Source organism: Balaenoptera acutorostrata, chromosome 1 (assembly GCF_949987535.1).
Source record: "Balaenoptera acutorostrata chromosome 1, mBalAcu1.1, whole genome shotgun sequence".
NCBI classification, from domain to species: Eukaryota; Metazoa; Chordata; class Mammalia; order Artiodactyla; family Balaenopteridae; genus Balaenoptera; species Balaenoptera acutorostrata.
Window position 1 is genome coordinate 128,853,798 of NC_080064.1, and position 13,488 is coordinate 128,867,285.

A 13,488-nucleotide genomic window follows, 5' to 3' on the forward strand; every position below is an offset into this window, starting at 1 on the left:
CCTGAGTTTTCCTATAGGAAACTAATTCTCCTTTCATTTGTGCAAGAATCTATTTTATTTTTTCTAATAAATCTATTTATTTATTTTTGGCTGCATTGGGTCTTCATTGCAGTGCGCGGGCTTCTCATTGCGGTGGCTTCTCTTTGTTGCAGAGCATGAGCTCTAGGCGTGTGGGCTTCAGTAGTTGCAGCACACGGGCTCAGTAGTTGTGGCTTGCAGGCTCCAGACGTGCAGGCTCAGTAGTTGTGGCACACAGGCTTAGTTGCTCCTCGGCATGTGGGATCTTCCCAGACCAGGGCTCGAACCCGTGTCCCCTGCATTGGCAGGCGGATTCGTAATCACTGTGCCACCAGGGAAGTCCAAGAATCTATTTTAAATAGGTGCTAATGTGTCAATGGTTTGTTAACTAATAGTTATTACCATCCTTCTTTGATTTTAGAATTAGATGTTTTATAATATAAAGTTTCCCCTTCTTTTACTTCTTTTTGTCAGCAATCAAGGTTTAGTCAACTTAACTCACCCTCTTGTTTCTCTTAGGTAAAAGACTAGATAGAAAAAGGTCCCCAAGAGTTTATATTTCTGCTGCTTTTATCCTTAAGATGTCTAGTTATTTGATGAGTCAGCTACTCCTTTCCTCTCCTTCTCTTCATTGTCCTGTATTCCAAGTACAATAATGTCTGTGTATTCAAGGAGAGTTAGTAATAGACTTTGATCATGGAAGCACCATCTAGACACAGAATACTTCAGCCTTTCCATTACTCCACAAGGCTTCCTGGGAAATCAGCTCCTTCCTGCTTAAGCTGTGATTTTTAATGAAGAGTGCACTTTAAATCCCCTTTTAAAAACTACAAATACCTGGTTCCTATCCATTCAAGATTCTCATTCATTTCATCTGAATAGGGTTTGAGCCTCTGCATTTTAAAAAAGCAACCAAAATTATTCTCATGAATGCTGTACTAAAGACTTTTAGTCTAGGCAACTTCTTGAGAGATAAAGGCAGTTCTGAGATTCCTAGAAGTTTTGACAGGCTTTGGAGAGATGGTGTGTGAACCATTCTAATCTTTTCTAAAATATGTTAGAATCTGATCAATTTACTCCCCTCCTTAAAATTCTCCTGTGCCTCCTCATGCTCTTAGGATAGAGTCCAAATATGTTAACATGATTTATAAAACCCTGAAGCATCCCTTCATACCTCTGGACCTTGGCACGTGTACATCTAGATAGCCATAGTGTTCTCCACGATGGATCTATAGAGCATAACATCATATTGAGCTCACAGGCACTCACCCAGTCACACACAGATTCACTCCCATCAGTTATGGTAGCTTTACTCCAGAATATAATCCATATTCATCTACTTTGGTCTCCCTGCTTCTGCTCTCGCCTTCATACAATCTGATTTCCACAGCACAGAGGGAGCTTTTTAAAACATGGGTCAGGGACTTCCCTGGTGGAGCAGTGCTTAAGAATCTGCCTGCCAGTGCAGGGGACATGAGTTCGATCCCTGGTCCGGGAAGATCCCACATGCCGCGGAGCAACTAAGCCTGTGCGCCACAACTACTGAGCCTGCGCTCTAGAGCCTGCAAGCCACAACTACTGAAGCCCACACGCCCTAGAGCCCACACGCTGCAACTGCTGAGCCCACGTGCTGCAGCTACCGAAGCCCGCAAGCCTAGAGCCCGTGCTCCGCAACAAGAAGCCACCGCAATGAGAAACCCGCTCACCTCAACTACAGAAAGCCCGCACACAGCAACGAAGACCCAACACAGCCAAAAATAAAAATAAAACGTGGGTCAGTAAACTTTTTCTTTAAACGGCCAGATAGTAAATAGGCTTTGTGGGCCATGTGGTTTCTGTTGCAGCTACTGATTTCTGACATTGTGGTGCAAAAGCAGCCATAGATAATATGTAGATCAAGGGCATGGCTCTGCTTTAATAAAACTTTATTTACAGAAATAGGCTGTGGGAGGATCTGCCCAGGGGCGATAGTTTGCTGACCCACTTTTTTAAAATATACATTAGGTTATGTCACCCTTGCTTAAGATTCTCAGGGACTCCCCAGCTGCTCTTAAAATAAAACCCAGACTTCATACGCTGATCTACATGACCTAGACCTGCCAGCAACTGAGTCGATAACATTCCAGTTTTCTCCTCGCCCACTACATTTCAGCCATAAATGGCTACTTTCCTCCTCCTCAGATTCATCAAGCTTGTTAGCATATTTAGGACCTTTTCACTGGCTGTTTCCTCTGCCTTTTAGGCAACTTCGTCCCCCAACTTCACTAATAATTGAACATACAATTGAAATCTCAGCTCCAGTGTTACCTCCTTAGAAAAGTCTTCCCTAGTCGCCCAGTGTGAAGTTGTTTCACGTGCCTTCTCACACCCTCCTTCTCATTCAGTCACTCTCTGGTCATTGCCCATTTCATCAAGTACTTATTCTAACTTCATTTCTTTATTTTTGTCTTGTTACACAGATTAAAGGAGAAAAATACATTTCTTATTTTCTGTTTTTCTCCTCTAGAAAGTGAGCTCATTAAGACCAGAGACCTAGTTTGTCTTATTCACAGCTGGATAGCTAGCTTCTAGAATAGTGCCTAGCATACAGTAGTGTTTCGTGAATGAATGGGTGAACAAATGAATGAACTTCTAGTATCAAATCTGTAGCTAATGATGAGTCTTGTATTGACTCTGTTTTGTTGGAACACAGGTTTCCTTGGGGTATTTTTTTCATATCTCCCTTGTCCCCTCCCCACACCCCCAGCAAACTTAATCTCTCTTCATATCTTATCTTTTCTGATCAAAAATAATTTCTTGAAGAAATATTTCTAACAGAGAATTACAGGAACCTTTCCACAAATGTAAACCTTATTTACAGTAGCAATTTGGTGTTGTCAACTTTTGAAAACAGTGGATATAGAAGTGATTATTTCTAGTTTTCATTTAAAAGAACACAGTGTTCTCAGATCTCCGGGGTCTGTAATTGCCAACCAGAGATTTGTGAAAGTGTTGAAGTGCTTTGCAGTTTTACTACCTCGGTAACACTTTGTGAACGAAAAGATTTCATTTAATTTATTCTTAGAAATTGGGTTTATATTCTGGGAGACATGACTCGGCAGCAGTTAAGTGAGAAGGATTTGAGAAACGAACAACTGTTCTGCCCTCTTCCTCATTCCACAAGCCACTGTCAGTTACTGTGTGACCTATATAAGAGACTCTGTGGGCCCTCACTCGACTTCTTATCGCTTGCTTTGGACTCTGCAGAATTCTAATGTCTGCTGTAAACTCCTTGATTTGAAGGCTGTGACATTTCCTCCTTACCCTCCATTTCCGCATCTTCATTCGTAAGTGTGGCAACCAAAAAGAATTTGGGTCACCCTGCACATTTTGAAATAGGCTGATAGAGCTTCCTCATGCTCCACTAATATGACAGAACAGGCTTGTTGAATATAGTCAGTTGTATCCTATTCATGATACTCTAGTTAAGCAGAATAGCAGCTTCATGTTTTTTCTCTCATGAAAGTATATCACACAATAAAAATAGTGTAATCTCTTTTATACTAACATCCCTTAGGTAGCCTTTTATTGATCAGAAAGTCTTCCACTGCGTTTAGATTCCTTAGTGACCTGTGAAGGTCTATCATCATCTTATTTTGTTCATTTATTTCACAAATGTGTATTGAACACTTATTATATAATAACAACTAAAATTCATATAATTCAGGTTACAAATCATACACACATACATTATCTCATTAGTTTGACATTGAAATGGAGTTGGCGTAGAGGGGATTTAATCTAATTCACTTGGACAATTAAACATACAATCCCTTCTGTATACTGGTGTTGTTGACTTAGAATCCAATGGGAGTGTTTAAGCCTCTGTAGATAATCTCAGGATTCAGTTTTCTCTTGGTGTTGACAGTGGGACTGAACTGTTTCCCCTGTGTCTAACCCTTTTTTCCCCCAGCTTACCCTGGAGAAATCTTTCTGTGATAGCAAGGGTTCCATCCTAGTGGTGGTAGTTATTCGGTACTATTGCCTTCTTTACATACCCTAATGTAATATATCTTATCTTAGCAAAACTTATGTTCATTTATTTGATAAACCTTCATTGAACCTCTTGTACTGGACCCTTAGGACATAAAAGAAATAACTGCTACCCTCTCAGGAGCTCACAGTCTAGTCTGTAAGACGATAGGCAAACAAACTATTACTGTAATTATTATACGATACATATAAAATATTCTGGAATGTGAAGGAAGGAGTTCATAATCCTGCAGGTTGGGTATTTGAAAAAGTCTGGGGAAAGTTTCACACAGGGAATAATAGTTGTATCGAGATGAGTAAGCAGAACCATTATAGCTGAAGAACCGGGTGAAGGTGTCCCAAGCAGAGGAACAGCAAGTGTAAATCATGGAACCTGAGAGGGCGTGCCGTGCTCACTCGCCAGGTTGTAATTGTACACTCCCTTGAGTGTTCAGTCTAGATAAGCTCCTTGAGGACAGAGACTGTGCCTGTTTTGGTCACCATTGTATCCTGGAACATAGCAGATATTTAAGAAGTATTTTTATAAACAAATACACAGATCCTCAAGAATGATCACCAAATTCTCCCACACAGCTTGCCTCTCACTCCCCTTGGTGACACCTGATACACCTCCTAAGGGCTCCCAGACGCCCAGGAACACAGTCTGCAGTCACTGCAGTAGACCACAGTAGATCAAGATCCTTAGGGTTTTTTCTTTGTACTTTTTATATCTTTGGAATTACATGAATATTCAAAGTTGAGAGTGCTGTGTTTCCTTTACTCTTTGTCTCTAGAGGCAAAAATAACTTTTCTACGCACAGCTGTGAACTGCTTTTTACAGGATGATGTTCTGAATTATATACATTTTAATCAGTTTTAAATAAAAGGCATTGAAAATTATTTTAATTGTAATAATAAAGGTATTTCTTTTTGTCTCATATCTGTGTTTTCCAGACCGGTTGGAGAGCGACAGATCAGAAGGCTCTGGTCAGGAGAATGAAAACGAGGATGAGGAATAATCAACTCTTATTGGCAAGCACTTAGGTGTTCTGAAATGTGTATAAGACATTTATTATATTTTTTTCTTTACAGAGCTTTAGTGCAATTTTAAGGTTGTGGTTTTTTGGAGTTTTTCCCTTTTGGGGGGATAACCTAACATTGGTTTGGAATGATTGTGTGCATGAATTTGGGAGTGTGTGTAAAACAAAACTAGCGAAATGTTTTAAAAACTTTTTGCCATGTATGAGGAGTGCTAGAAAATGCAAAGTGCAATATTTTCCCTAACCTTCAAATGTGGGAGCTTGGATCAGTGTTGAAGAGTAATTTTCATTATAGTGAAAATGTTGGTTCAAATAAATTTCTACACTTGCCATTTGCATGTTTGTTGCTTTCTAATTAAAGAAGTTGGTTGTTTTAAGATATCCTGAATTTGACTATTTATTTAATGCCTTGCTACCTTGACCCACGTTTTCCAAATCTTTTATCGTAACATAAGATTGTCTTTCTCTGTTCTTTTCTAGATTAAATAACCTTTTCTGTTTTGACTTCTGTGTGACAGAATCACATAGCAGAGCTTTTTTTCATTTCTCCTTCCAAAGTACGTTATCTCCACCCCCACTCAATCATCATCTCTCATGATTAGTGGTCCCTCATTACCTGAGTACAGGGGTTAGGCTATGAGCAATCCCAGAGCATCATGGATACTCACACACCATGTCAGCACAAGCCAGTTCTGAGAGCCCTGGCTTCTGGCCTTCCTTTCTCCAACTTCTAGATTTCAGCTGAAAGTGTTGACCACCCAGTCTTCTAATTCCTGGTCTTCCTCCTCTCTGGTGCCCACCTTCACTCGACTTAAGCCATCTACACCCCGGTCTGTGTTTTACGGGTTACGCCTTGAAGCTGCTCCTGCAGGCGTAACCCTTCAGTCATCCTCTCTCCTGTCTCCTAAACTGTCATGCTGCTCACTCTGGTTGGGCCATGAATAGACTCACAGGTGTGGCCAGGCAAAGCATCCCTCTCCCGTGTGGGGACCAGGGACGGCTCCTCCCCGGAAGATGGCTGCAAGCCCAAGGACACCTCCTGCTGAGAGAAGACAGGTTGGCTTTCTGGATAGAGGAAAAAATAACTCTAGTTGGCTCGGTAACTTCAGTTGGGCTTCAACATCTAGCTCTTAGCCTGGGCAGGACGCATATGTCTCCATATTAGGAATATGCTAAATGGTCAAAGGGAAAGAAAGGAGTGAGTTAGAAGTTTAGCCAAACAGGGCAAATGCATGATTTCCAAAAAGTGCCAGGTCTCAGTTTCTGGTACCCAAATAGTTACGTGATCTGCTCAAGCCATGTGACTTCTTTGGGCTTCTGTTTCCTCCTCCCTCAGATAGAGGTAGTCATATTTGCACCACCTATATCCCAGGGGCTGTGTTAGGACCCCATGAGAGGTTGAAGGGTTTACAGAATAACTGAAAAGACTACTGCGGCGCATAATATGACACTACATTATATGACAGTAAGAGGGATTATGCTATAGAGAAGTGCTGGAAAACCAACAGCCCAGACTGGAGCACTCAGTGGGGTCAAGGGTGACTGGCCAGAAGAGCAGCAGGAGAAAATCAATGGCGTTTGTTCACTCTGGCACAGGATGTTGATAGTGGAGGAGGCTGGGCAGGTGGGAGTGGGGGGATTCTGAACTTTTTGCTCAGTTTTGCTGAGAACCTAAAACGGCTCTAAAACTGTTTGTTTTTTTTTTAAACCCAAACATTACAAAGTGGTATTTGTCCAAGGAATCAGGCCCCCTACTTTTAGCGATTTTGTAGTTTTGGTGTTGTACGTTATAAAGGAGCAGGGCAGGCCGGACAAGCAGTCAAGGAGGCAGCTAGGGGAGAAGACATTCTACAGAGGCAGAGTTCATGAGTCCTGGCTGCTTCCATGATCCAGTGTTTGTTGCAGTGGAGACACTGGACCCCGGGGCTCACTTACTTACCCACTTAGAAAAGGAATGCGGCTTTAGTGGTGGCAGGTATAGGGTCAGATAAAGGTGGTGGGCTCTGTGCCTTGAGGCTGTTCCAAGTCTCTGATAATCTACCACCCGCCCTTGGACTTTGGTTATGGGATGGACATACCGAGAGACAGCACTGCTATTCATTAAACCTCCTTTAGAACTTTGGGTTAACAGTGTTTGTTTGTTTGTTGTCTCTTTCTTGGTCACTTCCAGGTCACTAACTGTCTTGCGGGAATTTATGAAAGACACATGGATAGATGTACGCAGGTGACTGTGGTATGGACCGTGCAACAGTTGGCCCCTTCCTGCTCAGTCTCCTTCCTCTTTTTAGCCCATGGGAAGGGAGGCTGGAGACAGAGACATGTCTGTGGAAAACAGGGGTGGGGGTAAAGGGGGAGACACCCACCCAAGAAAGTCCACAGTCCACAAGCTCAAGCACAAGTTCACAATTTGCACAGCTATACACAGACCAAAAACCAGATACGTAATCAGGTAAACAAAACTATTCTAAGTATACTTTTACTTTTTTGATAAATATTGGTTTATAATAATCCTAAGCATTTTTTAATCTTAAAAATAAGCATCCAAAAACTTCAAGTGAACTATATTTTAGGATCAGCTTGTCTTTATCTTGAAGGTTTGTTTTTAACCACCTTTGCATCCAGGGGTCCATTATCAGAACACAGCATAGGGCTCTGTCCCTGAAGCATGTCCGCATCACTGACTGACAGACCTAGTTCCAGCCAGACAGGCTCTTTCCCCTGCACTCTCAGTGTGGCGGCACCTGCCCGGGCCTGTGATCCTCCCTAGGACTGTCTTTTCCTTTGGGAGGGTCAGACTCACCAATGATCAGTGATACTTCAAAATGGTGGTGTCAAAAGGAAAAACAGAAGTGGCTTTTAATTCTTAAGCTGTTAATACTGCTCAGGAAAATGCTTTCTGAGGGAAATGAACACAGCTTTGCGTACTTTGTTCTCCTAAAAATAGTGAGAACTGTGCTCTTGGTAACCTTACGCAGATCTGAGTTTGTGCTTTGAATTCTTTCCAGTGAATCCAGTCACCTTAGGCCTGCAGTTTTTTATAGGTCTGGCAAGCAGATTTTCCAGTCTCCCAAACTCCTTGGTTTACACTAGTCCTACCTGCCCAGTAAAGCTCTACTGGCCTTCTAATAATGATGGCTGTTAACTATCCCTCATCCTCCTCGAGCTGCAAAGCTGGCTCTTTCCTTCTCTCAGTCACATGGCCAAGACCTGGCGTTTCAGCCCCGACCCTGCTTAATCCCCTTTGAGATCTTGGACAATCCCCTTCACCTCCCTAGGCCTCCTTGGATTCTGTGTGTTCCCCTCCCCAACCCAGAAGGACGGTCCGGCTCTGCCCCCTCTTGTACTCACACACGACTGTGTTCACAGCCGTTTTCCTTTGCTTCAGGGTGAGAAATGTGATTTCCCTTCACTCTCCCACGGAATTCACCTGGGGTTCTGTGTACACTGTGGGTGGCAGCATGGACTCCTGCCCCTGCGCTGCCTCTTCCCTCAGGGCCTCGGAGAGTCAGAGAGTCTGAACCCAAGAGCCAAGGCCAAGCATTCACTGACACTGCAGGATGGGGCGGCCCTGAGACTCCAGGTCACATCTCAGGGAGAGCACCCCTTACTCAAAGCTGAGCTTGTGCTTTGATTCCAGATGCCACACCAGCCTGGGGCTCTACCACCTTCGATAGCCATTAACAGAAAAGCTCAGTTTCGCTCCTTCAGATCTCCTGAATCCCAAGTGCCACTTAGCCTTTACCCCCTCCTCTCTATCGTCTTCTCCTTTCTCACCACATCCCTTCATGCTGTACAGCAGACGTGACGATTCCTACGGCAACAACTTCAACACCTCTTATCTAGGATAACAGTTATCTTTTTAAGATTCTCACTTCTTGTCACCGAGAGCTCTGTAAAACAAGAATAATACACCCAACTGCAGAGTGAAGAAGAAACAGCAGTGGTTCAGCATCAACTATGCCCCAGGTACTGTGCTGGATGCTCTAATCCACATAACCAGAGGCCCCCCTGGATTCTGTGTCCCCACAGAGAAACAGAATACAAAGTTCATTTTATAGGTGAGAAAACTGCAATACAGAAAGATTGAGTAATTGGCCCAAGGACACCTTACTAACAAGCGGCAGTGTGGAATCCGAACCCAGAACATCCCATACCAAAGCCTGCACTATCCCCACTCTATCATATTTGCAGTGAGATAAAGCATTTGGAAGTGCCCAACTAATGCCTAGCACATGACAGGCACTCAAATGTCTTAACAGGTCAGGCACTCATTATGTGCTAGTTCCCTGCCTCATCCTTTTGTAGCCACGTCACCTCCGCAGTTCCTTCCAGACGGGAGATGGCTGGGGCTCAAGGCGGAACCCTTGTCGTGAGTATATCCTGTGGTCCATCCGTAGACCTGTCTCTAATCTGCAAGTATTTCAGGGACCAACCATCAGAATAGAAAAAATACTCATCTAGGTAAATCTGAACAGGCCAGTAAAGTCTCTCACTGTATCAAAGCACTTTTCCTCCCTCTCCTGTCCACCCCAAACTACCTTGGCCTATTGCAAACACTTAAGTCTCGCCGGTCACTCAGAGACTACACAGCAGCTCCTTAAATGAGAATCAGAGAACATGAGCACCAGATGGCCCTTGTCTTACATTCCTCGACCCCATTTCTCCAGCAGTGATTTGCTTAAGATCACACAGCTGAGCATTGGCAGTACCTGCAACCCTGAATGGGGTCACACTTGTAAGCAAGCTAGCTGGGTGGTCCTTTAAAGGCCAAGGACTGCAGTGGAGACCAGGAGCTCAGAGTAAGTGCTCTAAGCCAGAAGCAAGCCTTCAGCTTTATCCCTAGCTCTTCCCGGTGGGAAACTGCCAGCGGCATCACAGCCACACTGCTGCCACCTAGTGTCGAAGGCCCTGAACTCCAGTCTTGGTGTGTCTGGCCTGGGAAAAGGCTAGGGATTGAGCTGTGTGCTCGGTGGCGTGGGACTCCAGTGCCTTCTGGGTCACACTAGCCCCCAAACCTGGTATCTGGGGTATAGTACGGGGTGGGGGGGACCCAGTCAAGTGGCAATCTCTATGAAAGAAGCAGAGATGGGCAACAGTCCTAAACGTGGTCCTGTCAAAACCAGAAGATGCAGGACTGAGGTTTTTACGTGAACAAGTGGCCAAGTGTCCCACCTGCCACTGTCCACGTGGGCACCTCAGGAAGGCCTCAGGCTGCCGTAAAGCTAACGGGCCTGGGTCCAGCGGGGGCAGTTGGGGTTCTGACCTTCCGCACTAAGGACAGGGGTCCTCAGAAATGCTCTCGGCAACCTCAGAGTGTGTGGGGATTATGTCCTCGCCCTCTCCCCATCCACCTCCTTTTGCTCTCCTTTCTCTCACTCAGGCTGAATCAAGGAACATCTGAATTCATGAATATGCAAAATATGGTTCTAGCTGCCAGACACCCTCCAAGGCTTGGCTCAGACAGTCACCTCCTACATGGTGCTACCCCGACTCCTTCTAATTGGAAATGTTCACCTCCCTCTGGAGCCCACAGTTCTTTCTATAATCATTCATTGACTTTGCAATTTATTAGCCTCAGTCTCTCCCAGGTCCCTCCCTATATTAGAGTGAAAACACTTTAGTGTTACTACTCACAGAGCCTAGCTTGGTGCCTTGCACACGCTGGATGTGCAGTGTCTGGTAGCTGAGTAAATAAATGGACCTCAGTAGAAAAGAGGAAATGCACAGAATGCTTTCAGGAAGTGCAGTAATGCTAGATTGGCTTAGATTAAATCCTAGTGTATGTGAGCTAGTCTGGGATCAGCCAGTGAGGACTTGGGGGGGGGTGGGGGTGGGGGGCGGGTCTCAGGACTCTCTCTCTAGAGCCCAGCTAAGTACAGTCCAGGGGAAGCACTCTCCAGCCCCTGGGTTGCAAGTCACTTTGCGGCACTCAAAATGCCCTAAGGGGTGGGGGAGGGGTGGCATCCTGGGCTATTCCAACCAAGAGGTAAAAGGTCCCTGCCCTGTTCCACCTTGGTGCATACTAGAAGCTCAGGAGTATGGTCCCTTTAGAAACTAGACAAGGACAAGTGCTAGGAAAAAATACATGCAGAAAACATACAATGCCCTCAGGTTTAGGAATGCCACCCAGTAGTGACAGCAGAGTCTGACTGATCTGCACATCTCATCAGCAGAACCCAAGGGTGAAACCACCCTCTGCTCCTTCCCACTCCCATCCAGAATGCAGACCAGTGGCGGGCACCCAGCTGACCCACAGGAGTTGCTGATGAGTTTGATTGCCGTGAAAGTAGCAGCCCCCAGGTCTCAGGAAGTCTTCTGTAAACTGCAGACCAGGGTACCAGCCAACCACTGGGTCTCTGCCACACAGCAAAGAGACACTGCCTCACTGAGAGCTAGCTAGACCCCAACAGAACACCACAAAAGTGATTCACTTTCTGGAATGGCTGCCTCATAGCAGACGCAGGTAGATCTCCTCAGAATCTACCCTCCGCTGACCACCAGGAATTCCGAAGGCGGGGAAAGGCCTGCACTTGGCTGACCTAATCACCCAAGCTGAAGGGCAGGCACAGGTGCTTCAAGTCACCACAGCCACCGCTCCAAGCCCACACATTCAACTGCCATCCCAGCTCCAAGGGAGAGAGCTCTAACATACAAGTCACAATGCGTGGCCCACTTCCGCCTCTGAGGAGGTGCCCTCTGCCCCCATTTATGTGTCTTGCCGGCTGGCATCCCGTCAGAGCTGTGCTCTAGACACATCGGATCAGCCCACGTACCCGGGCTTGCAGTGCTTCACATGCCCATTAGAAGCCACACTCAAAAGCTGTGCAAATGTTGGTCCATGGGTCACTTTTTTTTTTTTTCTAACTTACAAATTCAGAGAACATCAAAGATCAGAGTTAGAAATGATCCTGGCCACCACTCAATCCACCTCCTCACCCCCTTATCTTATTTTCCAGATGGCCTAGAGGCGACAGGGAGTCCCAATGACATGAGGAAGGTACGGCGGAGCCGGGCCGGCACACAGGTTGCTGACGCCAGGTCCAGCGTTTCTTCAAGTCTGTCTCGTCTTAACACTGCTCAGGGCGGGGAAACAGTAGCTGCTGCCTACGGGAGTATTCCCTGGAGGCCAGCTAATCGAAACAGTCCATCAAACATGACAAGCAGAGTCTATTCCATGAGGTTTTCCTAGGTGAAGGGGATTCCCTCCAACGATAACAGTATCTCTAGTCCCCAGCAGCGCTTAGACCCATGGCCCGTTCAGGCTCAGTAAGATGGTGGTTTTATCCTAACCAAATGGATTTTTTTGTTTTTTTTTAATTCTAGAAATGAAACATCTGGTATCTGCTCCTTCCTCCTGTCTTTTACAGTGGTTTCTCCCTTCTTATGAAATAGCAAAGACTCAGTCACCAGGGAGGCGGCCCCGTCCTCAGCCGCAGCAGCCCCAGGCCTGTTGCGTCCGCCCAGCGGCCCGTGAGCTGTCCCCACTAGCACCAGCAGGTGGCGCCACCGGAGGCGAGGTCATAACCAGGACCCCAGGGTGCATGCAGCGCCTGGATCTGGGGAGCTCGGCTCCTGGGCTCTCCTCTGGGGACCACTTAGTGTCAAACTGACGGCCCCACAGGGTCCACATCAACCACGCAGAAGAAGCGCCATCCTCCGAAGTGCACTGGGAAGGGCTCGCCTCCTGAGGCCTCCGGGACAGTGCGTGGCTGGACCCCCAGGGCACCGGTTGTGCAGAGGAGGAAGTGACCCATGCGGCGGTCTCCTTCTAAGCCGTGGTCTCTAGTTCCCCTCTACGGCTCCTTCCCACCTCCCACAAAGTCTCAGCCACACCTCCGTCGGCTCTGCTTTGTGCTCTAGATGCCTCTGGTCCCATCGCTGGGACCTCAAGGAACCCACGTGTGGTCTCACAGAGACACGGAAGTCACTTACAGACATTGTTTTCAGTGTTTTTTCCTGATGGCTGCACACCAGATGTTGCTCCCGGGCCCCCGGCACAGATGGTAACGGACATCCACCCTCACGTCTGCTCCGCGGCTAAAACGTTCCCCTCTTCGATGCTCTGCAGCTGCAGCCTCTGACTCGCGAGAGTTCTGCTGCCTCGGCGGCTCCCAAAGCCAACCCCGGGGACGGTCCGCGCTGCGAGCAAGACCCCAGGCAAAGCCTCCTCCCCAAATAAGTTCACTTTGGCTTCAGCCTCTATGGCTTTGGCCAAGCTGGCTGCGTAACTGTCCAAGGACTTGTGCACTTCGGCTTTCACGTGAAGAATAGGGTTCTTGGCAGCTTCTGAGAGAGAAGGCAGAAAAAAGGTTAGCGAGGGACCAGGACCATGGCTATCCCGGGATAGACCTGCTCTTGCTTCGCTGCCCCTGGGAGGGGAAGCACACCGAGGTTAAGGGTGTGGGTTCTGGAGTCACAG

General features: G+C 46.4%; 2 protein-coding genes across 15 annotated transcripts in view; one reads left to right on the forward strand and one right to left on the reverse strand.

Moving 5' to 3' along the window:
- Positions 1–5,448, forward strand: part of DCAF6 (DDB1 and CUL4 associated factor 6) — a 168,834-nt gene extending 163,386 nt beyond the window's left edge. For all 7 annotated transcript variants that reach the window (XM_007172465.3, XM_007172467.3, XM_007172468.3 and 4 more), the window contains one exon: positions 4,984–5,448. In XM_007172465.3, the coding sequence (XP_007172527.1) occupies positions 4,984–5,048 (65 nt within the window). In that variant the 3' untranslated portion in view covers positions 5,049–5,448. The remainder of the gene's footprint in view (positions 1–4,983) is intronic.
- Positions 5,449–5,549: 101 nt separating this feature from the next.
- Positions 5,550–13,488, reverse strand: part of GPR161 (G protein-coupled receptor 161) — a 55,822-nt gene continuing 47,883 nt past the window's right edge. For all 8 annotated transcript variants that reach the window (XM_057552716.1, XM_057552710.1, XM_057552704.1 and 5 more), the window contains one exon: positions 5,550–13,355. In XM_057552716.1, the coding sequence (XP_057408699.1) occupies positions 13,090–13,355 (266 nt within the window). In that variant the 3' untranslated portion in view covers positions 5,550–13,089. The remainder of the gene's footprint in view (positions 13,356–13,488) is intronic.